Raw genomic sequence first — 25,114 nt, 5'->3', positions numbered from 1 at the left:
GCGGCCAAGGGGACACTGCACTGTGCCCAGCTGGGGGCAGCCTGCCTCCGTCTCCCTCGGCTCCAGCCTCCTCGTGTATAGATGCGAAGCCTGCCTGCCTTTCATCCCTTCCCTCCATTTCTCTTCCCTCCTCGATTGCCAGGGGATTTTAGGCAATTTACAAGAAAGACAAAATTCTGTGTGTCTTATCTGTAAAAGTTTAAATTCTCAAGATCAAAGGTTAACAAAACCAGTTTAGGAGGTAGAGGCCCTAGAGAGAGGCAGACCGGGATATCCCAAACAATTGCTCCAGTGGGATCATAAATTTGATCCCAAGTTTTCTGGCAGTCAGCATTCAAAAGGAAGCATAATTATTATCCTCATTGTTCATGAGAAAAACAACATATTGGTTTGGGGCAAGTTTCAGAGCTGGTGTCACTTTTCCTAGTGCTTCACGCTGTAGGAATTGTCCAGCTCGTGTCCAATAGATGGCCCTGAGGGATGCACAAGTTCGTATCTTGAGCAAGGCTGTCCGGTGCAGCATCCCTGGGTGTGGCAAGTGAGGGCATGGCAATAAAATGCGACTCAGCAAGCGCAGTTGTTCTGGGGGGATAGGGCTGGGTCAACACGACAAGGCCGTGTGGCCAAACAAGGTATTTGGTTTCTGACACTCCGGCTTTTTTTTTTTTTTTTTTTTAAGATTTTATTTATTTATTCATGAGAGACACACAGAGAGAGGCAGAGACCCAGGCAGAGGGAGAAGCAGGCTCCATGCAGGGAGCCTGACGTGGGACTCGATCCCAGGACTCAGGGATCATGCCCTGAGCCGAAAGCAGACGCTCAACCACTGAGCCCCCCAGGTGTCCCACTGACACTCCAGTTTAATACCAGGATAAAATACAGAGTAGACAGAGAAGTAGATAAACTGTGTGACTTTCAAGCAATCTTTTATTGATTTCACGTCCATGTGTCACATGTTTGATCGACGCTAGACAGACCACGTTTACGGTTAAAAGCTCTGGTACCCTCTAAGCATCGTCTTATGTTGCTGGGTAGGGTAAGTCCGTGACTTGACCAGACCACGTAGGGTTGAGATCATGTTGTGCGTGTTAATGGAGCTTCATTCATCACAACTTTCACTTGGATAAATGGCTAGGAGCTGAGCCGAGGGAATGCCAGGCAAGGCCAGGATACTGCTTGAAGACCTCTGGTTGGCTCACCCATGCTCATCCTGTGGTGTTTACAATTGCCAAAGGGGGAAATGACCAAAACTCATCAACAGGTGAATGGATAAACAAGTTGTGCCATATAATGGAATGTTATTCAGTGTTAAAAAGGAAGAAAACTCTGACACATGCTACAATATGGGTGAGCCTTGAAGTCATTATGCTTTGTAAAGTAAGCCAGACACAAAGGAACAGATAGGACATGATTCCATGTCTATGCAGTACCTAGAATAGTCAAATTTATAGAAAGAGAAAGTTGAATGTGATGACGGGGGTGGTGGTAGGAGTGTGGGGAATTACTGATTCATGGGTACAGAGTTTCAGTTTGGGATGAAGAAGAAGTTCTGGAGGTGGATGGTGGTGATGGCTGTACAACAGTAAGAATGTACTTAATACCACTGAGCTGGACTCTTTTTTTTTAAGATTTTATTTATTTATTCATGAGAGACAGAGAGAGAGAGGCAGAGACACAGGCAGAGGGAGAAGCAGGCTCCATGCAGGGAGCCCGACGCGGGACTTGACATTGGGTCTCCAGGATCATGCCCTGGACTGAAGGCGGCACTAAACCGCTGAGCCACCAGGGCTGCCCTGAGCTGGACTCTTTAAAATGGTTAAGATGGTCACGTTCATGTTACATAATATTTTACCACAATTTAGGGAAGGACTTCTGGGACTACTTTGCTTGGCTCATCTAGGTATCTATTGTATCCTCAAAGTTCTTTAGCATAGAGCATGCCCAAGATGATGGCCTGAAATAGAATTTAAGCTCTGTGTTATTGAGGCTCAGTAGAAAGGGCTCAGTAATGCTCCCCTAAAACGCCTAGTTCAGTGGTTCTTTAAAATCTTGTTTAAAAGGAAGCTGCCCAGGTTCCTACCTGCAGAGATTCAGATTCAGTGGGTCTAGCGTGGAGCCAAGTATCTGCATTTCTTGGAAGCGCCCTAATTGCTTCCATGCAGGAGGGCCACATCTCACACTTTGGGGAATCACAGAAAAGGAGCTTCTAAGAGGGCCTGTCTGGATAAGTGTGTTATAAAATGCACACCTAAATAATTAAATGAGTCAATCAACTGTGTTGGGTTTTAGGGCATAAACCAGTTAGAGCTGGGGGTGTGGAGTGTAGACTGCCCCATATTATTCTGATTTAGAAAAATCGGTATTTTTCCTTTTTTTTTTTCTGGCAATAATTTGACAACTGGATGGTCCAGTGACCTCTGGAGAATACTGTTAGTTTGTAACAATTAAATGGTATCATTAGCACCATATGGTAAAATACTTACCCCTTATTCCTTTTGTAGCAAGTCATGCACTAAGATCTCCAAAAGTGCTCCCTTAAAATAAATATAAATAAAATATAAGCCGAAAGGAAGGGAGCCAGGCTTGCTTGATGCTGCTCAAAATGACTGGATCAAATCATTGCTACCCACCCTGTTGTTCCTATTGTGGTAAAAATGTGTGCATGTGTGTCCTATAAACACCAGGGATGGAAAATTGCTTATGAATTTTAGCCATTTTTAATAAGTTCTACTCCACAAAGAGAAAAGGCAGAGGAGGAGCAATAAGGCTTTAAGCAGTCTTCTAGGTTTGTGGCGAAAATTCTCCAGTAGCTGTTGGAAAGGATAGTGTTGGTCAGCAGGAGGTATCTGCCCTGGAGGCCTGCTTGCCCCTGCTGCAGACCCCGCCCTGTGCCTGAGGGAGGAACAGGCCTAAGCTGGGGGGTGGGAGATGAGGAGGCTGTGCCCCCAGCCATCTGCACAGGCTCCCCCTCAAACCCATGGACTTGAGATGACAGCAGACCTTTGGGACAGGGAACCCTCCAGCTGGAACAGGTTCACATCGTCTCCAGGTGCAATAGGGGAAGGAGGAGAGTTGAGGATCTAAGGAGCTGGATGATCTTGTCCCAAGGAAGAGAAGCCCCCAGAAGAGGCTGCCACCTGCACCCCACAGCCTGGCTGATGAGAGCTGATGCCCACTTCTAAGCACTGGCACGGTGTGGATTCCAGGCCTTCCTACCGAAAGAGAGGGCTAGGCCTTGGCTTCAGACCTCCCCTACCCCATTCTCCCACACCCACGTGACTCCTGGGGCCTTCTTTCCTTCCACGCCCCCTAGTCCCACCTGTATGTGCATTCAGGTGTGCGTGTGGTGCCCCATTCTTCATCCTGGGTATGAGGGAACCACCACAGGGACGCGGAGCCTGAGGCCATATCTGAGGGCCCAGTGTGGGAATGCGGTGCAGTAGCATCTCTCACACCCTAAATGGCAGAGACCACCTTCTTTTGCATGTGATGTTCATCTTGCTCAGCTAATTCTCAAGACCCACTGGGTGGAGGGTGTTCAGTACACAGTCCACAGAATCCTGGTTCCTGAAGGGTTTGGGAGGCTCTGTGGGGGGATGGGGAAGTAGAACTTTCTGCAGCTTCTAGGCTTCAATGAGAGCAGCTCAGGTTTATCTACTACATATATGGGACATTGATGTCAGACCTGCTTTGAAGAATTGCTCTGCTAAAAACGAGCAAACGGGTGTGCCCGAATGCGTGTGTGTGTATATGTGTGCACACACATTACATTAATTATGGACGAGTTAGAATGATGGCTCATAATTTGAACGATTTCCTGCATGATGGCAATACCTGTCCCAAGCAGAGTCTCAATACATATTCAATGAATGAGCGAATGAAAAACTGGAGGTGTGCGTCGTAGGGACCTGAAGATGCAGTCTGGGAAAGGAGGGGGCTTGGTCAATTTTTTTTTAAATTTTTAAAGACTTTTATTTATTTATTCATGAGAGACACACTCAGAGAGAGAGGCAGAGACACAGGCAGAGGGAGAAGCAGGCTCCATGCAGGGAGCCCGACGTGGGACTCAATCAGGGGTCTCCAGGATCAGGCCCTGGGCCAAAGGCAGGCGCTAAACCGCTGAGCCACCCGGGCTGCCCCAGTCAATTATTATTATTAGTCTATAAACTGCCAGAGAAGAAAACCCCATGTTTATTCTGTAAGTTTAACAGACTCTTCCTCCCTCCCCATCTCCCCTGCCCCTTTCTTTTTTCCACCCCAGCTCTGCAACGGGCCAGTAGCTTCCAGTCTCCAATTCCCAGCAAATACCAGAGCTGGAGGAGAACATTCCAGTCAAGTGAGTCACGAGCTCTCTGGGAGTGGGCAGGGAGGGGCGTGGGCAGTGTCCTCTGGTCAATTCTCAGGGGCAGCTGTTCTCATTCCATGCATGTCCTCTCTGACCTGGCCCCCTGGATGTGAGGGGCAAGGAAAGAGGAAGCATTTTCCAAGGATTTGGGACCTTTCTCTCTCCTTCAGCTCCCCAGTCTGGAATCACCACAGTTGCACCGGGAAGGGGTCTTAGCAATCACTGACTCCAAGCTTTTTGAGACACAGAGGAGGAAACTGAGACCCCGAGCCTCTATGTGTTTTCATTCTGTGCACTGGGGTTGGCTTGGGGGCATCAGCCTAACGACCTCCTGCAATCACGGGCAAAGCCAAGAAGGAAGCTGCACCCACTCCCACTCATCACCCATCCCTACAGCGGACGCCAAGGCATCCGGCCCCCACGAGGGGGCGCAGGAACCACGCACACAGATGCACAGCATCCTGGGCGAACCACATTCTCATTCTCGGTGCTGCCCCCACTACACGGCAGGCGTCCCCTCCCGGGCCCTGAGAGAGGGGCAGGGACTCTTAATCCATCTCCAAGTCCACATTCTGCCTCCCCCGGCCCCTGCGCTCTCTGGGCTTTGTTCTGGGAGAGGTGAACCCAGGAAAGCCTTGGGTTAGACAAGAGTTTCTAAAAAGAGCCATTGTTGAAGTTGGAACAGAGCGCTAGTTAGCTGGTTCCTTCCCTCTGAGTCAACACCGACTCCTGGCCCATGAGTCATTCTCCCAGCAACCCTCAGACTTGGGGCTCCCCCTTCCTTGGGTGAGGCTGGGGTAATGGGTGCCTCTGGGGCTGGATCACAGATGGACACCAGCAGGCCACTTCACCTGGGGCACCCTGCAACGACTCTGGAATCATCGTGCAGTCCCAGCCAGTGAAGGCGATGAGAAAAGGGAATTAATGTTTACTGAAGGCCTGGGTCACTTTATTTCTCCATCCCCCAGCCCCTCCCCAGATCACAGGAATTCTGCTTCTACGAGATGGGGAGCCCATTTGGGTACAAATTCCACCAGGGCTTCCAGCTGACTTCACTGAGCGCCACGGGTGCAAGGGGCTTTGCCTTGTCCTCGAGAAGTTCCCAGGCTGGGGTGCAAGCAACGAGTCTGATGGGTGGGGGGCTCCTAGCAGGTTAGGGGATGCTGGAGGGGGGCAGCAGAGACAGAGACAGAGGACTGTTAACTGGGCAGCAGGGTTTCGGGATGGACCTGAAGACCTTGGCGAGTGTGGTTATCCCAGCTGTTGGTCCTCAAGTCTACATAAAAGCTGGTTTGAGGGAAGGCCTTAAGTTGGGGTCACTTCTATGGACCTGGCCCAGAGGAAGCGTCCAGTCATTGCTTGCTGAGTGAATGAGTAAATAAGTGAACAAATGAACACATGAACCAAGTGCAGCAACAAATGGAGCCCCTGGGGTCAGCCTGTGCAGGCTGCTGCCCCTAGAGGGTGCTCTGAGACTTTGGGAGATTTGAGCATCGCCTAAACTCCCAATTCTGGGAAGCTGCACCCTGGAATCCCAGTCATCACAAAAATCCTCACAGCCATCTTTTTGGTCATCTTCATTTTACCCAAGAGGAAACCCCGGTGGGCAACACTGGTCCTGTTGTAGGGGACGGAACCCAGGGCACCATCCCCTCTGTCCGTTCCCTGCTGGGTCAAGGCTGGTTCTGGCCCCTGTGCCAGGTGGGAAGACAGGGGGAGCTGCGTGAGTGCCCTCATCACCCTCCCCGCTGACCAGAGTCACCACGGTGACCTCTAGAACCAAGAGGAGAGGTCACCGCCAGAGGCCAGAGAAGAGGCAGCTGAGCCAAAGGAGGCTGGGGGGCTGTAACCTGGGCCGCTCTGCTCATCAGGCCCTTTGCATGCCGGGACCAGGACCGGGGCCCCTGCAGAGGGCCCGGCAGCCCGGCTGGACCATGCCAGGTGCTCAAGGAAGACAAGAGAGAACCTGCAGAGGAGGATCTGAGTTGATGAATGAGGAATCCCTGGGCCTGCAAGTTAGAGAAATCCTGGCCAGGGGAGCCGTATGCAGCCCCCTCTGGAACAGGTCAACAGTTCGGCAGTGTCTTTATGGGCCACAACTTGTGTGCGTGGGAGGAAGAGCGGGGTTAGAGCTAATATTTAGCTGGCATGCAGCATTTACTTTGCATTCTCCACCGGGCACCCCTTTTATTCCATTTTATTCCTTTAGCCGCCCCGTGAAGCAAAGCTAGACATCCCAGTTTTCACGTGTGGAAAGTGCCAGGCCGCTGGGCAGGAAGGACGTGGGGTACCGGGTTCCCCTTTGCCATCCTCTGAGGGAACCCAAAGACATCGGCCACCTCAGGCGGGTGAGATCTTGTCACCTGGCGGCTTAGCTGTGGCCTTCCCTTCCCAGTGGCAGCTTGACTGGCAGGCGTCCCCTCAAGCTTTGCCTGGGTTGTCCTCAAGTCAGTGCATGAGGAACATGTGTGCAGAGAGGCCTCACTGGTGGCCGCGGCAGGGGTGGGGGTTGGGGGGGCAGGGATTAGGGAAAGGAGAGAGGGAGAGCCCCTGGGTCATGCCCTTGTGAACCCCAAGGCTTTCCTATCAGGTGTGGTTCCCAAGGTGTCCCTGGCTCTGTGTCAGAAGGTTCTGGAGAGCTCTCGGGAGAACAAAGGAGTCTGTTGAGCGGAGGGGACTCTGAGAGGAGCCGAGGAGCTTGTTCAGGAGGTAGCAGAGGGAAGAGAATGAGGGGGCAAGGAAGAGGGGGAGGAGGAATCTGGCAGGAATTTGGCAAGCCGAGGACAGGAAGCAAGGCAACAACTGACTCACAGCATTTGCCTTTTTAGGCTCGAACCATCTAATTGTGGGCTGCAATGGGGCTTTGGGTGACAGGCCGGCCAGCCGCCTCCCCCGCAGCGGCTCCTGGCAGCCCGGGGCCTTCTCCCAGCAGCTCCTCCCTGCCACCCTCGGATCCCTGCCCCGGAGTCCTCTTTTCCCCCAGAAGCATTCTGGAGGGCGTCCCTTTGGAAGCCTGCTGAACGTGTGCGTGTGGCGGCCGCGTTTACAGAGCCTGGGACTGGCATACGTGCTCTGACACATTTGCATGTGTGTACGAGGAAAGCAGGACAGAACCCTGAGGACCCCCCCACCTGTGCATGCAAATGGGTCTTGAAGGAACTCTTTTTTAGGGGCATGGGTTTGGCCTGGCCTGTATGGGTTCCAGAGGAGGAGCGCCTCTCACCCAAAGCTTTAGGGGAAACCGAGGCCAGGGGATTGGATTGAGTTAGGAAGTGAGGTAATAATGTCTGAAGGCCACACCTTGGAGGGCAATCGGAATGGGTCAGCTGAGCGGCCGCCAGCAGGGAGCCTGACGGGAGTGGGTAGAGGGACACTGGTCCTGGGAGGTGACTGGGGGAGAGCCTCGTTTGCTGGGAGGGCTCACAGGAGAAGGAGCTGGGCCGACGCGTCAGACACCAAGTGGACAACCCAGAAACGGAGTGTGGCCGCGCTGGGATGGCCACTGCAGAAGCAAAGCTCTTGAGATTTTAGATTTAAGGTTACTTAGAGGGCGTGCGGGCACACGTACACATGCGTGTGTGCACTCCGGAGAGGGAGCTTGATCTCACGGGCTACAACTGCCACGGTTCTGTGGTTACCACACCAATCGACTCCGGCTCCCAGATGCAGAGCTAGGCCCGTTCTCAGGGCCCCAGCCACCCAGCCCTTCCTCGCGGGGCTCTGCGCGCACACACGCTGCATCTCGCTTGCTCCCTGACCAACAGGAGCTTGGCACGAACCCCACTCCATATGCTTCCAATGATTTGATGCTCATTATAACCTCCCCGGCTAGTGTTCTTTTAAGATCTCAAACTAACCACCTGAGAGCCCCTGGGCGCCCATGTGAGAGGGAGGAGCCCGAGTCATTAGCGGTGACTGGCTACCCTGCCCACGCCCACGCCTAACAGTCCAGCGTCTCGGGGGAAGTCCAGGCCTCAGGTGGTTTATTGACTAAGTGACTTAACACAGCCCAGACCCCAACCACAATGGCTTTAGGGGGAACTTCGTCCATTTCCAAGAGACACCCTGGAGACTCCCTGTTTCATCTCCTGGGAACATCCTCACAAAGTGGGAAGGGCAGTGGTTCTTAGACAACTCATCCTAGGACCTCCATCCCCCCACAGGAGGCCGCCACTCCTGCACCTGTTTCTCCTAAAGTCAAACTCTGGGCACCAGGGCCTCTGAGTCAGTCTCCAACCCCATCCTCCCTCTGACTCTATTTATCGAGTTGGAGCTTCCCTTTACGCCTCTTTTCATACAATATAAGGTAATGACAGCGCTGTAATGGAGAGTATGTTCTTTCCTTGGTAGATTCGACGCCAGTGAACAACGAAAGAACTCTGCCACCTTCCAAGGAACCTTCAGAGGCCCCGCTTTCTTCTTCCTCACTGTCTTCCCCCTCATCTTCCCCACCATCTTTTTCTTCAGCCACTCTCCCGGGGAACTCTCCGGATGGCTTCTCCCTACCTCAGGTAAATGCACTTTGGGACCCTGTGCAGCTGTGAGGAAGGGGATCTGCTCCTGCTCCACCCACTCCCACACTTAACTCTGGAACTTTAGCACTTCTTAGGTCACCCAGGTGCAAAGCCAGGGCCACAAGATGCTCTTTCAAATGTCCACCCAGGCCTTCTTCACTTGTCCCTTTCATGAAAGCTCATCCGTGCTGTTCCTTCTCAGCCAGGCCTGGGGCACAGCCGTCGGTCAGCAGACTTTGTGGGGCACAGACTCTGGGCAGGACTCTGGCATGCAGACATGCTAGGATGTATGCTCTGTCCTTGAGGGCCTGACAGAGGACCTCGGGTTGCCCACAGCTGAGGGAAGCAGACGCAGGCTGAGGCTGCCTTTGGTAGCAGTCGAGGCTCTTGGAAGCACATCCCCCTTGAACAGGAAATGGCATCACTGAAACACTCAGGTTTGGACTTTACCCTTCAGTATGAGTTTACCAAGCCTCTGTTACCTTGGTCCAGGCTCTGGGAAGTGGGGTGCACAAGAACAAAAAAAGCTACGTGCTCTTTCTCCTGCCCTATGACCTGCCCCTCAGGCACAGAGCTCTTGGCAGGGCACGGCCCTTCTAGAATTTCCCTATGTTCTTCCTTTGCCAAGGGCCAAGTTCCTGCATGCTACAAATGGCTACTTTCTCAGTGGTGCAAGGCATGAGTCAGATTGAGATGGGTCATTGGAAAGTCCTAAAGGCATCCTTCTGGCCACCAAGCTCCAGCCCAGGAGGGTAACAGTCTCTCCTAATAATCTCCAAGGAAGAAGCCTTGGTCTCTTGGTTGTTGGAGGAACACACCTATGGGTGGAATATACCCCTTAGCAGGAGCCATGGCTAAGTCATGGGGCATCTGTCCTCTTCTACACATCTGGCCACTCACAGGGGCCAGGCCAGTGTGCCTGGCTGGCCCAGGAGCTTGTCCATGCCTTCCCCTTCCATTCTGTCTTCCTGCCCACCTAATCCAGCACCCAGCAAAGCCTTCATTCAGAGCTGATACAGGGACTCCAGGCAGATCCCAGCAGGTCCCAGGGCATCCACTTAGAACGCAGAGCAGCCCTTTGAAATCATCCTAGCCAGAACTCTTTTAGACTTTGGGTACCGGAGATCTGAAGAGAGGAAGGGAGGGGGGCCATGGGCTGAGATCTGCCTCCCCATATAAATAAATGCTGGGAATTCCTAAATATCCATTCATTTTGCCCATCCTCTCTAGGAGACGGCTGACCACCTGCCCTCACAGGTCTCAAGAGGTCACTCAGGCCTTTCCACTCCAATCTTTCTGAGGCGCGCCAGAGCCAAAGGGGTCCCCAAGGACATGCCTCTGTATCTGCCTCACAACCAAGTGCTGGGGCAGGCAGAGTACTGCGTGGTGAGGCCTGGTGAAGATGGCCCCACCAGCCCCCAGCCCCCCAGCCCTGCCGAGATGGCTTCTGATGGGTGTCCGGAAGCAGAGGCCCCTCTTGGGGACACCAGAAGCCTCCACAAAGACCCACACCCCCCCGGAGGGCAGGACAAGTGCTTGCCAGACCAAGAGCTACCTTGCAGGGCTGAAGAGGACTCAGGAGGAAAGAACATGGGACCCAGAGAGGGAGCAGAGGATGGGTCAGAGCTGTCAGAGGGGAAGAAGCTGGGCTTGAGGAAGTTAGTCCTCACTCCGGAGCAGAAGACAAAGCTGCTGGACTGGGACAACTCCATCCCCGAGAGTGTGAGCCCGGAAGCCAGGGCACCAAATGCAGAGAAGAGCCCTGACAAGGGTAGAGGAGGCCACGTGCTGAAACTGATGAGGCCCTTGCTGCCTCCCCAGACAGCCAGAGAGACCCCGCCAGCCCTGGGAAAGGCTCAGGAGAAGATGGGGATCCCAGCCGAACGGGCTCCACCCAAGTCCCCACTTCGGCTCATAGCGAATGCCATCCGGAGATCCCTGGAGCCCCTCCTCCCCACCTCGGAAGGTGGGAGGAAAGCCTTTGCCAGGCAGGAAAGCAAGGCCTTGCCCGCCAGCCAGCCCAGCCAGCCGCATGCTTGCACTCGCTCATTCAGCCTTCGCAAAACCAGCTCCAATAAAGACTGCAACCAGCAGTCCCCAGGGAAGGACTCGGCGAGCAGGGCCTCGGCCTTCTTCTCCCTGGGCTCCTCACCTGCCAAGGCTGCCCAGCCCTCATACCCTAGCCCTCCTGACCCCGTCCACCGCACCCACAGCTTGCCCACCCGACCGTCCAAGGTGTTTCCTGCACTCATGTCCCCGCCCTGCCACAAGATAGATGATGTGCCCACACTCCTGGAGAAAGTGAGTTTGCAAGAGACCTTTCCAGATGCTTCTAGGGTTCCAAAGAAAAGAATCTCGCTCTTTTCCTCCCTCAAACTCAAAGACAAATCTTGTGAGAGTTCCCTCCAGGAATCCAAACAAAGAAAGGACCTCCAGGACCTCTTCAGCACCCCCAGGGGGAAAGGGGAGCCCGTGGACAATGCCCTGGCACAGCCTCGCCATAGCACCTGCCTGGGACCGAGGGTCCCTCCTCCTTCTCCAGACAAAGATGCAAGTAAGTGGCTCTTTGCTAACCAAAGTCTGCAGTTCATGCTGGGCAGTTAGTCATTCTTACTCACAACAGGCATCTTTCACTTTCTCCTTCTTCCCAAATTAGATTCTGACCAAAGTAGGAAAAGTTGAATTTGAAAAATTAAGAAAAAAAGTTGAGATTATGCTATAGAGAGTTTTGAAAAAGACAAAGAATCAACCATGATCTCATCACTTTCCCACTCATTATCTGTGTATGGTAACTTTTACTAAACTTTACCCCCAAAATTGTATTTTTTAAAATCAGTATACCACAGCTATTATGACAATTAGTGCATAGTTTACATAAATGCAATTTGATGGCAGTAGACTATTATATCTAGTGGATACATTATTTCATTAAGTAAATATTTTTTATTTAGAAAACAACTGTTTTATTGATGTATAGATATGTATGTGTATATAAATTATGCATATGAATATATTTTACATATGATATTGAATGAACATTTTTATGCATATAGGTATTTCTTTCCTTTGAATTATTTTTTTAAAGATAGGTTCTAAGAAATGAGCTTACTGGATTAAAGATGCAAATATTTTTAAGATTCTTAATTTGCACTAACAAATTGTTTCTTAACAATATACAGATAAAGGGTACATGGGAGTTTTCTGTGTTATTTCTTACAGCTGCATGTTATAAATTTGAGTTAAGTGTAGAGAAAGGTACCAGTTTATATTCCACCACTAATGTATGAAATATCTTTTTCACCATACTGTCACCTGTTAGCACCATATTTATTGTTAAATATTGCTATTTTACTAGTCAAAAAATGATTCCTCTTTTAAGCTTGTGTTTTCTTATTTACTGTTTAAACACACTTATATATTTGGTTACCACCGGAAACTTAGGCTTTTTTATATTTAAATCTGATTGTAATTTTTAAATATTATTGGATTAATTAATATAACAAAGAATTGGAATAATTCAACAACACAGAAATATCTTTAAAAAAAATAGTAATGTCTATTCTCTGCCCTCTCTCCTCTTTGCCAGAGTTTTAATATATATCCTTAGAGACAGTTTAGTTAAAGACTCACATGATTTATTTTGCTGTTGATACTCATTTTATGGCTCTAAACAAACTGTGGTTCTCCTATCCTTATTTTTTTGGTAAATATTGTATTTATTTATTTGAGACAGTGTGCACGCGCAGGGGGAGGGGCAGAGGAAGACAATCTCAAGCAGATTCCCCGCTGAGCATGGAGCCCAATGATGCAATGTGGAGGCTGGATCCCAGAATCCTGAGATCATGACCTGAGCCAAAGTCAGACATTTACCCCACTGAGCCACCCAGCTGCCCCTCCTATCTCTGTTCTTGAGCAACTTTATTTTTATTTATTTTGTTAGCTTTTTTCTTCTTTACCTTTTACTTTAGACCATTAGTTTTCAAGTAAAAAATTATTTTCCTTCTTTGGTGCCTTCATCAGAAATCTACATAGGTTTAACAAGAGACTTTTTTTTCAGTCAAGCTCAGGATAAGCACAGACATGCTCAGAGTTTAAGTACACCCTTTAAACCACATTGTAAACTTTAATCTGTTGTGCATTCTTTGATAGACAATACATTCATGTGGTTTAAAATAAAAGGGTACAAAATGCACAAAATAAATAGTCTTATGTCCCTTCCCTGTCCCTGAGCCATCCAGGTCATATCGCTGATGACAGATGTGATCATCAGCTTCTTAGGCATTCTCACAGACAGAAGTCATACATATAAGAGCAAATGTACGTATTATATCATTTCTCTCTCTCTCTCTCTCTTTTCATTAAGGTAGTTTGCTAGCAAATTCTACACACTTCTTATTATACTTTTCATTTTTTTTGGACATCATTGCATATTAGCACATAAAGAGCTTTATGCTTTATAGCTGCACAGTATTCTGTTGTGTGGATGTGGATTTGGGTAGCCAGTCCCCTATGATGGAAAGTTCATTTCAGATCTTTTGCTATTGCAAACACTGTTACAATAATGAACCGAGAACTTAGGCCATTTGGCATGTGTGGACATACTAGAAGTGGAAATGCTGGAACAAAGATCTGTGAACCAGAAATTTTGATAGATCCTGACAAATCATCCTCTGTCAAAGTGGTGCTGGTTCAGCCAAATATGAAGACAGTGTTTCCACACTTGCACTAACCATTGTGTTACCCACCTTTTTTTGTTGTTGTTAATCTTTACCAATCTGACAGGTGCTTGAGTATTTTTTCATATGTTAAGTCATCCATATTTCCTTTTCTGTCAGCCATTACTTTTTTCTTTCATCCTGTTTTCTGTGGAAATGTTGGTATTTTTCTTAATCATATGAAGGGACTCTATTAAAAGGGAAATTTAGCCCGTTTCTGTGATAGGAATGACAAATATTTTTTTCCAGCTCTGGCTTGTGTTTAACTTTGCTTATGATGGGTTTTGTCATATAAAATTTTTATTTGTATTTAGTAATTATAAGCAATTTTTCATTTTATGGCTCCTTAGGCTTAGAAACTATATCATAGTTCAGAAAGAGCTTCTTCCAAGTATATAGAAGCATTTTCTTATAGTTTCTCTTAGTCTTATTTGTTTGTTTTAAACTTTTACATTGAAATATTTATATCAAGAAACTATCCAAAGTAAAATGTGAAGTATGGATCCAGTCCCATTTTTGTTTTTGTTTTAAGCTGTCTCCTTGGTTATTCTAAAATAATTTAATGACTAACGCATCTTCTCCACTCTTATGAGATGACATCTTTGTCATGTATCAAATTCCTGCACTTGGACTGATTTCCATACCACCCATAATATTCTGTTGAGTTGTCTGTTATATATCAGTACTACACTGTTTTAATTATTTTACTCTATATATTTATATACCTTTTTAAATGTATGTATGTACCATCAGGTAGGAAGGGCATTCCGTGATTGCTCCTCTTTTTTAAAAATTCCTTGGCTCTTTTTGCTTTTTTGATATTCTATATGAATTTAGCATTAGCCTGTCTATGTACCAAACAAAATCCTATGACTACTTTTACGGGATTAAGTTTACAAACTAACTTGGCAAGAATCCGCGACCCTATGATATGAATTGCCTTCTCATTTGCTGTCTTTTTTGTGCACCTCCCCCGCCAGAATGTTTTAAACTTTACATCTTACAGGTCTTGTGTATTTATTAAGTTTATTGCAATGTATTAGTTTTTATTGCTATTGTAAATAAAATCTTTTGCTCCATCTTCCTACTGTTGTTTGTGTACTGAAATTTATTGATTTCTGTATAGTACTTTTGTACTCATCCATTTTGCTGGATTCTCCTTGTTTGTAAAAGCTTTCCAATGTCTTCTCCAGGGCCCTCCCCAAATATGCAATCATAATGTCTATAATTAATGATAATTTTACCTCCTGTTTAAAAGATGTATACCTCTAATTTATTTTGTTACCTCAGTTTGTTTGGTTTCTAGAATTTCCAGAACAATATTAAATAAAAGTAGTAAGAATGGTTTCCATATGAAATGCCTAGCCTTAATGAGAATGCACCTCATTAAAGAGAATGTTTTCCCATTTAAGCATAATACTGGCTTCTGGGTTGACCAAGATAAATTTAAATCCTCTAAGGAAATTGCCATCAAATCCTATTTTATTGAAAGTATTTTAACTCATGAATGGATGTTGAATTTTATCAAATGTCAGTTCAGTAGTCTTTGAGATGATTGTATGATTTTTTCTCATATGATTGAATAATACCATGAATTACATAATAAATTCACTGATATTGAACCATCCTTATATTGCTGAAATGAATACCATTTGGACACGATGTCTTATTATTTTATTATGCTTTTCTGTTCTGTTTGCTAATATGTTTTTTAAGATTTTATTTATTTATTTGAGAGAGAGAGAGAGAGAGAAAGTGCTTGGGAAGGGAAGAAGCAGAGGGGAAGGGATAGGGACAAGCAGACTCTGCGCTGAGCACAGAGCCAGTGCAGGGCTTGATCCCAGGACCCCAAGATCACGATCTGAGCCGAAACCAAGAATAGGATGCCTAACCAACTGAGCCACCAAGCCCCCCCCCACCATTTGCTAATATTTTATTTAAGACTTTTATATCAAATTCATTTGTAAGATTGGCCTTTAGTTCATTTATATCACATATATGTGATTTTTGTACATGCTAATTACATTAAGTGGGGAGAAATGTGTGTTCCTGATATATTTATCATGGAGAACTGTTACATTTATATATAGTAAGAAATAGTATGACTTCCTTGGCTTGGAACACAATGAAAAGGTAAAGAATGGAACTAGGTTAAGACCAGCTCTGGAAATTGTGTCTGGGCCCATCTCACAGAACTTTGTGTTTCTCTCAGGTGTTCTTAGGTCAGTATCCTAAGAATGGAAAGATTTTACCTACCCTATTAGATTAGGCCCATTAGTTTCCTTTTATTTCCTGTCCCTGACCAGCCTATCCACCAATCACAAATACACACAGAAACACACACACACACACACACACACACACATTGAAATTGCTCTCTCTACATTTAACTTGTAGGTATGCTCCTATGCAATAGAGAGAGAAAACAGTATTCTAATTGAAAATGAGAAACTTTCAAAACATATTTGAATGGAAATACCTTGAACTTATGATCACTTGAATAAATTGGCTGAAATTTAATTTTTCTTATTTTCACAATAAAACTTTCTGGGTAAATTAATAGTACATATAAATTTCTCTGGGTCTTTAAATTACTTAGGGGCATAAACTGATTTCAAGCACTTACCAGTGCTGATTTTATACAAACAATTTTAATGCAAATTATTCCAGTATATAATTAAACAAGGAACCTTGAGAACCTCTTTTTTATTTTTGCATAAAATCTTTATTGCAGTGTAAGATATAGACAGTATAATACACAAATATTAAGTACACAACTGCTGAATTTTTACAATGTGTATATTTGTATAAATACCTCTGAGTTCAAGGGCAGCCCGGGTAGCTCAGCGGTTTAGTGCCACCTTCAGCCTAGGGTGTGATCCTGGAGACCTGGGATGGAGTCCCATGTCCGGCTTCCTGCATGGAGCCTGCTTCTCCAGCTGCCTGCTTCTCCCTCTGCCTGTGTCTCTGCCTCTCTCTCTCTCTCTCTCTCTCTCTCTGTGTGTGTGTGTGTGTGTGTGTGTCTCATGAATAAGTAAATAAAGCTTTTAAAAAAATACCTCTGAGATCAAACTATAAAAAAAAAATTAGCAGCACTCACAAGCTTCCATCTTACTTCTTCCCACATATTTGTGACACCCAACAAAAGTGCTTACCATCTGACTTCTATCATCTTGGATTACCTCTACAGTTTTTTGACTTTCTGAACATTGAATCATTCAATATTGTGGCAGGCCGAATTCTCAGAGGGCCCCATGCTTTCTGCCCTGTAGAATCTCGTCCTCCTGATTATGGTGGGAATGTGAACATGATGGATCTCACTCCCGTGATTAGGTTACCGGATTTCGCAAATGTAATTAAGCTCTAAACCAATTGACTTTGAGTTAATCAAAAGGGAGATTATCCTGGGTAGGCCTAACCTAATCGGAGGAGCCCTTAATAAGGATGGGGCCCTTCCTGAAACTCGCAGGGTGAGAAAGATATGATCCTGCTGGCCTGGAAGAAGTACACTGTCCTACTCTGAGAGGCCCCACGGGCAGGAGGCCCCAGATGGACCTCCAGTGTACAGCCAGTGAGAAAATGGGCCCCAACTCTTACCACCACCAGAAGCAGAACTCTACAAACAACCTGAATGAGCTGGAAGGGAACTCTGGGCTGCAGCTGAGACCCCGGAATGGCAGACACCTCAACTCCAGCTTCGTGAGACCCTGAACAGAGGACCCAGTTGAGTCATGCCTGCCTGCACTTCTGGCTTATGCATTGTGAGATAATAAATGGGTCTTGCTGGTGCCAAATCTGAGTTCATTGCTTCCACAACAAAAGAAAATACAAGTCTGTATTGTGCCTGGCTTCTTCTGTTAAAGATTATTGGGGTTGGGGGGATCCCTATAGTTATGTGCAGCAGTGGTTCATTCTTTGTATTGCTACATTTTATTCCCTCGTGTGAATATGCCACAATTTACTTGTGCCTTCTGATGCTGGGCACTTAGGTGTTTTCCATTGCTTTTATTGTGAATGGTGCTGCTATGAGCATTCTTAAACCTATCGTTGCTGTTGGCTATTGTCAAAGATAAAGCCAGATGCTATGAAAAGTGTTAAGGATGGATTTTAATTAATAATAATAATAATATAGTATTGCAACTGAACTGAACTCACCTTTGATTTTTACAGAGGTGGCTGAGTGTTTGACAGAGAGATTGATGGAATAGGGAGGAGTGAAAGAGAGGCTCAGTAGAGTTGAGGAAGTGAAAAATTACAAAGGCTTGGTCAGTATAAATGCTGATTAGGCCAGTTGTGCATGTTAGTTGGCAACTATTGAAGTTAGGACTGGATCTTCCCATAAAGACTTGGAGACAGAGGTCTATCCTTCCCGCTGATTACTTTTTAAAGGAATGGCTTTCAGGTCCTTGAGAAAGAGATTCTCCAGTGGAAGAAATACATATGCATTTCAAAGGGATAGAGGAAGGACTCTCATCTTAAGCACCTTTTAAAAACTGCTCTAGGAAAGGGTAGTCAGGGACCTATCAGCAGGTGTGGACTAGGACAAACACTAAATTCCTTTGTCTGCTTTGAGTTTTCTCGAGCAGGTACTTTTTCTTCCTACTTCCTTCCATGTAGGAAGAAGTGGGTGGGCTAAATAATTTATGTTGGGAGTCTATTGTTTTTATAGACCAACACTGAGGCTTAGCCAAGAGGAAGGCTCAAAAGAGCTTGCCTAGAGTTTGTTCAGAGACAGAATCTTTTGTCAGTATGTGCCTGGGAATGGACTTGACAGGTCGTGGAGTAGGAATGGACATAGTTTGCTTTAATAGGTACTGTCAGTTTTCAAAAGTGGTTGTACCCAAAAAGAAATAAAAGGCATCCAAATCAGCAAAGAAGTCACACTCTAACTCGTTGCAGATGACATGATACTCTATGTGGAAAACCCAAGAAACTCAACCCCAAAATTGCTAGAACTCATACAGCAATTCAGCAACATAGCAGGATATAAAGTCAATGCACAGAAATCAGTTGCATTTCTATACACAAACAATGAGACAGAAGAAAGAAATTAAGGAATCAATCTTATTTATAATTACACCCCAAACCATAAGATACCTCGGGATAAACCTAACCAAAGAGGCAAAGGGTCTGTACTCAGAAAACTATAGAAGACTCATGAAAGAAATTGAGGAAGACACAAAGAAATAGAAAACCATTCCATGCTCATGAGTTGGAAGAACAAATATTATTAAAATGTCTATGCTTCCTAGAGCAATCTATGCATTCAATGCAATCCCTATCAAACTACCATCAACTTTTTTTAACAGATGGAACAAATAATCCTAAAATTTGTATGGAACCAGAAAAGACCCTTAATAATCAAAGGAATGTTGAAAAAGAAAAATCAGAACTGATGACATCACAATTCCCGACTTCAGACTCTATTACAAAGCTGTGATCATCAAGACAGTGTGGTACTGGCACAAAAACAGACACAGAGATCAATGGAACAGAATAGAGAACCCAGAAATGGATCCTCAACTCTATAATCAACTAATCTTAATAAGATTTACATTGGAAAGAATATCTACTGGAAAAAGGACAGTCTCTTCAATAAATGGTGTTGGGAAAATTGGACAGCCACATGCGGAGGAATGAAACTGGACCATTTTTTCACACCATACACAAAAATTAGACTCAACATGGATGAAAGACCTAAAGGTGAGACAGGAATCCATCAAAATCCTAGAGGAGAACACAGGCAGCAACCTCTGTGACCTCGGCTACAGCAACTTCTTGCTAGACACGTCTCCAAAGGCAAGGGAAACAAAGGCAAAAATGAACTATTGAGATTTCATCAAGATAAAAAGCTTCTGCACAGCGAAGGAAATGGTCAACAAAACCAAAAGACAACCAAAAGAGTGGGAGAAGATATTTGCAAATGACACGTCAGATAAAGGGCTAGTATCCAAAACCTGTAAAGAACTTCTCAAACTCAACACTCAAAAAACAAAGAATCCAATCAAGAAATTGGCAAAAGACATGAACAGACATTTCTCCAAGAAAGACATACAAATGGCCAACAGACATACGAAAAAATGCTGCACATCATTTGGCATCATGGAGAATCAAATCAAAACCACAGTGAGATACCACCTCACACCAGTCAGAATGGTTAAAATGAACAAGACAAGAAACAACAAATGCTGATGAGGATGTGGAGAAAGGAGAACCCTCTTGCACTGTTGGTGGGAATGCAAGCTGGTGCAGCCACTCTGGAAGACAGTATGCAGGTTCCTCAAGAAGTTGAAAATAGAGCTACCCTATGACCCAGCAATTTCACTACTGGGTATTTACCCCAAAGCTACCAATGTAGTAATCCAAGGGGGCACCTGCATCCCGATGTTCATAGCAGCAAGGTTCACAAGAGCCAAACCATGGAATGCCATCAACGATGAGTGGATACAGAAGATGTGATATATTTATATACATTGAAATACTAGTCAGCCATTAAAAGAAATGAAATCTTGCTATTTGTGACAATGTGAATGGAACTATTGAGTGTTATGCTAAGTGAAATAAGTCGGTCAGAGAAAGAGAGTTATCATGTGATCTTACTCATATGTGGAATTTAAGAAACAAAAAGCAGAGGATAATAGAGGAAGAGAGGAAAAAATAAGACAAGATGAAATCAGAGAGGGAGACAAACCTTAAGAACCTCTTAATCATAGGAAATAAACTGAGCATTGCTGGAGGGGGGAGACATGAGGGGATGAGGTAACTGCGTGATAGTCATTATGGAGGGCAAGGAGGGCATGTAATGTAATGAGCACGGGGTATTATATAAGACTGACAAATCACTGACCTCTAACTCTAAAACCAATAATACTTTATATGTTAATTAACTGAAATTAAATAAAAAAATAAAATAAAAACATAATGATTCTACCAATGTACATACACTACAGCAGGAAATGAGAGCTCTCCTTGACTTCTGTCTTTGCAACACTTGACAGTCTCAGTTTTGTTTTGTTTTGGGTTTTGATGTCACCATTCTTTTTTTTTGGAAGTGTCTCATTATTGTTTTTAACCTGCATTAACATGCTAATGTTGCACTACTTTTCTGGTGCTTATTTAGATATTCCCTTGTAAAGTCTCTATTCAAGTCTTTTTGCCTATGCTTCTATTGTATAGACAGCTCTTTCCTTATTGATTGTAATCTGTGTGGATTCTAGAAATAAGTCCTCTCTGTCAATATATATATTATATCTTCTCCCACTTCCGGGCTCACTTTTTACTCTTTAAAGATGAAATATTAATAATAAACTTCTATTAATAAATGCAAGTACTTATTTTAATGCAGCCACATTTTTCAATATTTTCCCTTATTGCCGGTTTTCATCCAGGTGATGAGACCTTTCCCTACTCTGAAACCAAAAAGATGTTCTATTTTACTTCCTAGAACTGTGCCATCTGATATGGTAGCCATTATTTCACAACTGAGATGTGAGTAGTGTGAGTGAGGGACTGAATTTTTATTTTAATATTAATAAATTTAATTTATTAAATTAAATAATTTACAAATTATTTTATAAATAATAAAATATTTTATAAATAATAAAATAAATTTAAACACTGAATCAATAGAAAATGTTCTTCTATTAAACACAACTTTTGGGACACCTGGGTGGCTCAGCGGTTGAGCACCTGCCTTCAGCCCAGGGTGTGATCCTGGAGTCCCCAGATCGAGTCCCACGTCGGGCTCCCTGCATAGAGCCTGCTTCTCCCTCTGCCTGTGTCTCTGCCTCTCTCTGTGTCTCTCATGAATAAATAAATAAAATATTTAAAAAAAATAAACACAACTTTTTGCTTTTTGAATTACGTTTTACTTTAACCATTAAAAATGTGTCACCTAAACAGGAACATGTAAAACATGTACCAGATTCTGAAGACTTAGTATGAATGAGATAATGTAAAATATCTCAATGATTTGTGTATGACTACATATTGAAATGATAATATTTTTGACTTTGGAGGCTATGTGAAAAATATGATTAAAACTAATTGCATCTGTTTCTTTTTACACTTTTTTAAAAAAGATTTTACTTATTTACTTATGGGAGACACACACACACAGAGAGAGAGGAGAGAGAGAGAGAGAGAGAGAGAGAGGCAGAGACACAGGCAGAGGGAGAAGCAGGCTTCATGCTGGGAGCCTGACATGGGACTTGATCCTAGGTCTCCAGGATCACACCCCTGGGCTAAAGGTGGCGCTAAACCGCTGAGTACCTGGGCTGCCCTCTTTTTACACTTTTTTAATGTGGCTACTAGAAAATTTTAAGTTCCGTGTATGGCTCATATTATATTTCTATTGGACAACAGTTATGGAGGTTTTATTATTTTACCTTTCACAAGTTAGTCTACTACCAAACTAGGATAGATTTTTGTTTATTCTGTGAGGGAGAGTAAAGTTTTATATATATTTTTTATGTTTTCCGCTTGATTCAACAGCATTCATTAAAAAGGCCAGCATTCATTAAAAAGGCCTTTAAAGGCCCTGCCCCCCTCCTTCCACTCTTCATTGCTGTAACATTCTGTCATAAATTAGGCAAGTCTGTTTTTGGACCTTTTATTCCTATTCCACTGATTGGCTTGTCCTTGTACTTTGAATCACACTGTTTTCATTAAATGGTTTTATAATAAATCTTCACAGCCTGGAATAGACCTTCCACTTGGTTCTTTTTCAAGACTGTCTTGGCCATTCTTGGCATTTTGCATTCCCATGTGACTTCCAGAATCAATTAATCAATTTCCACAAGAATATTTTCTGAACGTTTGATTGGGAATACATGGAAACTATAGATAAATCCTGAGAGAATTTAACATCTTTGCAACACTGAGTCTTCAAATCCATGGACATGATACCTCCCTGAGGTCTTCTTCAATTTCTGTCCATGTTTTGTGATTGTAGTGATCTTGCACAATTTTCATTAGATATATTCCCTGGTATTCAATTTTTTTGGTGCAGTTATAAATGTTAGTCTTTAATTAATTTACAGACATTTGATAGCTTTAAAATATTGAGTCTTCTGATCTAAGAATATGTAATACACCTCTATTAACCAGAGTTCCTGAAATTTAGATCTAAATTCTTTATCAGATATTTATTTGCAAGTATTTTCTCCTAGTTAGTGGATCATTTTTTATTTTCATCACATCTTCCAAAGAATAGTTTGAAGAAGTCAAACTTACTAATTTTTCTCTTTTATAATTTGAGTTGTATTTAGGAAATCTTTGCTGAACCCAAAGTCACTAAGACTGTCTCCTGTGTTTTCTCCCAGAACTTCTACAGTTTTTAGCTATCAGGATTAGATCTATAATCCAATTCTGATTACTTTTTATGGTGAATAAAAGTCAAGGTTTTTTTTTTTTAATCTATAGATATTTCATTGTCAGCACAACTTGTAAAAAGACTGTTCTTTCCCTATTGGGTTATTCTGGCCCCTTTACAAATAATCAATTGACTATATGTGTGTGGGTATATCTCTGTACTCTTTAATCTGTTCATTGATTTATTTTATTTTATTTTATTTTTTTGGCATATTAATCTTTTTTGTTGTTGTTGTTCATTGATTTATATACTAATCAATACTAATAACATGCACTCTTGGTTATTGTAGCTTTAGAGTATGCCTGGAAAACAGGTAGTGGGAATCATCCAGTTTTGTTCTTAAAAATTGTTTTGACTAGTTTACATCTTTTGTGTTTCCATTTAAATTTTAGAATGAGCTTGTCAATTTCTACCAATTAAGCCTACTAGAATTTTGATTGGGGCTGTTTTTCATGTATAAATCAACTTGGAAAGAATTGAAAACTATGGAGTCTTTCTGTCCATGATAATGGACTATCTATTTATCTAGGTTTTCTTTCATTTCTCTTAAGGAGTTTGCAGTGTATAGGTTCGGCATATATTTTATTAAATGTATCCCTGAAGTATTTAACTTTGTTGTAGTTGCTATTATAAACAAAATGGCTTTCTTCATTTTGATTCTCAGTTGCTCATTGTTGATATATAGAAACACAGTTGACTTTTTATATTGTCCTTGCTAAACTCACTTATTATGCTAGGAGATTTTTAAGATAGGTACTCTTTATTGTATTGAAGGTGATTCCTTCGATTCTTGGCTTACTGTGACTTTTTATAATGAATAATGATAAATTTAATCAAATGGGTTTTTTAGTAATAAAAATGTACTGAAGTACATTGGGTTTTTTTATACAGATTTGAAAATGTTATGCCATTATCATGTTCTTGGAGTAAACTCAAATTGATTATAATGTATTATCTTTTTATGTATCACTATATTGGACTTCCTAATTGTTTTTAGTAGTTTGCAGCTATGTTCATGAGAGTTATGAGTCCGAAATGTTCCTTCTTGCAATATTCTTGTCAGGTTTTGGATTCAAATTTATGCTAGCCATGTAACACTAGTTGGGAAATGTTCCATCTTTTCCTATTCTCTGGAAGAGGGTCTGTATGTTTGTTTAACACTGGTGTTTGTGTTTCAAACATTTGAACACAAGTGAAGTCTCTAGCCTAGCATTTTCTTTGTAGGGTGGTTTTTAATTGTGGATTCAATTTAATAGATATGTAAGTATTAAGATTTTCTATTTCTTCTTATGTCAGTTCTGGTAAATCATGAATGAATTTGTCATTTTATCTAAATGAATTTGTCCATTTTATCTAAATTTTCAAATTTATTGTCATAAGATAGTTTGTATAATAGTTTTCTATACTCTGTAGGACTTTTCATCCTCAATATTGGTAATTTGTGCTTTCTGTTTCTTTTTTCTTAACTACTCTTCTTAGAAGTCATCAGTGTCATACGTTTTTGAAGAACCAAAATTTTTGCTTCATTAATTTACTATTTTATTTCTGCTTTGTTTTTAATTATCTCTCATAATCTGTTCTTATCTTGATTATTTTCTTCATCTTAGTTTCTTTAGATTAAATCATTGGTTCTTTTTCTATCTTCTTAAAATAGATCTTAGGGCATTAATTCTCAATTTTTCTTTTGCACAGTGTATACATTGAAAGCTCTAAATTTCCATCAAATCACTACTTTAGCTACATCCTAGTTATGTTGTAATGCCAGATTGTTATCCTATGAGCTTCAATTTACTTTTATTTTGTCCTTGATCCATTGGTTCTCAGAAAAATATTGCCTAATTTCTACTCATTTTGAGATTTTCTGGTTGTATTTTATATTATTGATTTTTAGCTTAATCTCACTATTGTCAGAAGACATACAATGTATATTAGTTCCTTTCTTTATGGCTCTGCATAGCACCAATTTAGCAAATATTCCATGTACTCCAGAAAAGGATAGATATTCTCTAGTTACTAGCAATTTTATTCTATATATACTTACCAATCAGGTCAAATGTATTAGTAGTGTCTGCTCAAATCTTTTATGTCCTTTCAGTGATTATCACCTATACTTCGAACCAACTGGCTATAAATAGAGGCTTCCACAACCCCCACCTTGGGTTCAGTA

The 25,114-nt window shown here is 43.3% G+C and overlaps 1 protein-coding gene across 8 annotated transcripts in view; it reads left to right on the top strand.

The window, feature by feature from the left end:
- Positions 1-25,114, top strand: part of MICAL2 (microtubule associated monooxygenase, calponin and LIM domain containing 2) — a 222,473-nt gene that overhangs the window by 153,663 nt on the left and 43,696 nt on the right. For all 8 annotated transcript variants that reach the window (XM_072794051.1, XM_072794050.1, XM_072794049.1 and 5 more), the window contains 3 exons: positions 4,262-4,336; positions 8,696-8,856; positions 10,090-11,413. In XM_072794051.1, coding sequence (XP_072650152.1) covers positions 4,262-4,336; positions 8,696-8,856; positions 10,090-11,413 — 1,560 coding nt within the window. The remainder of the gene's footprint in view (positions 1-4,261; positions 4,337-8,695; positions 8,857-10,089; positions 11,414-25,114) is intronic.

Source organism: Canis lupus, chromosome 23 (genome assembly GCF_048164855.1).
Source record: "Canis lupus baileyi chromosome 23, mCanLup2.hap1, whole genome shotgun sequence".
In the NCBI taxonomy this organism is placed as follows: Eukaryota; Metazoa; Chordata; class Mammalia; order Carnivora; family Canidae; genus Canis; species Canis lupus.
This window is presented reverse-complemented; position numbering and strand designations above follow the sequence as displayed.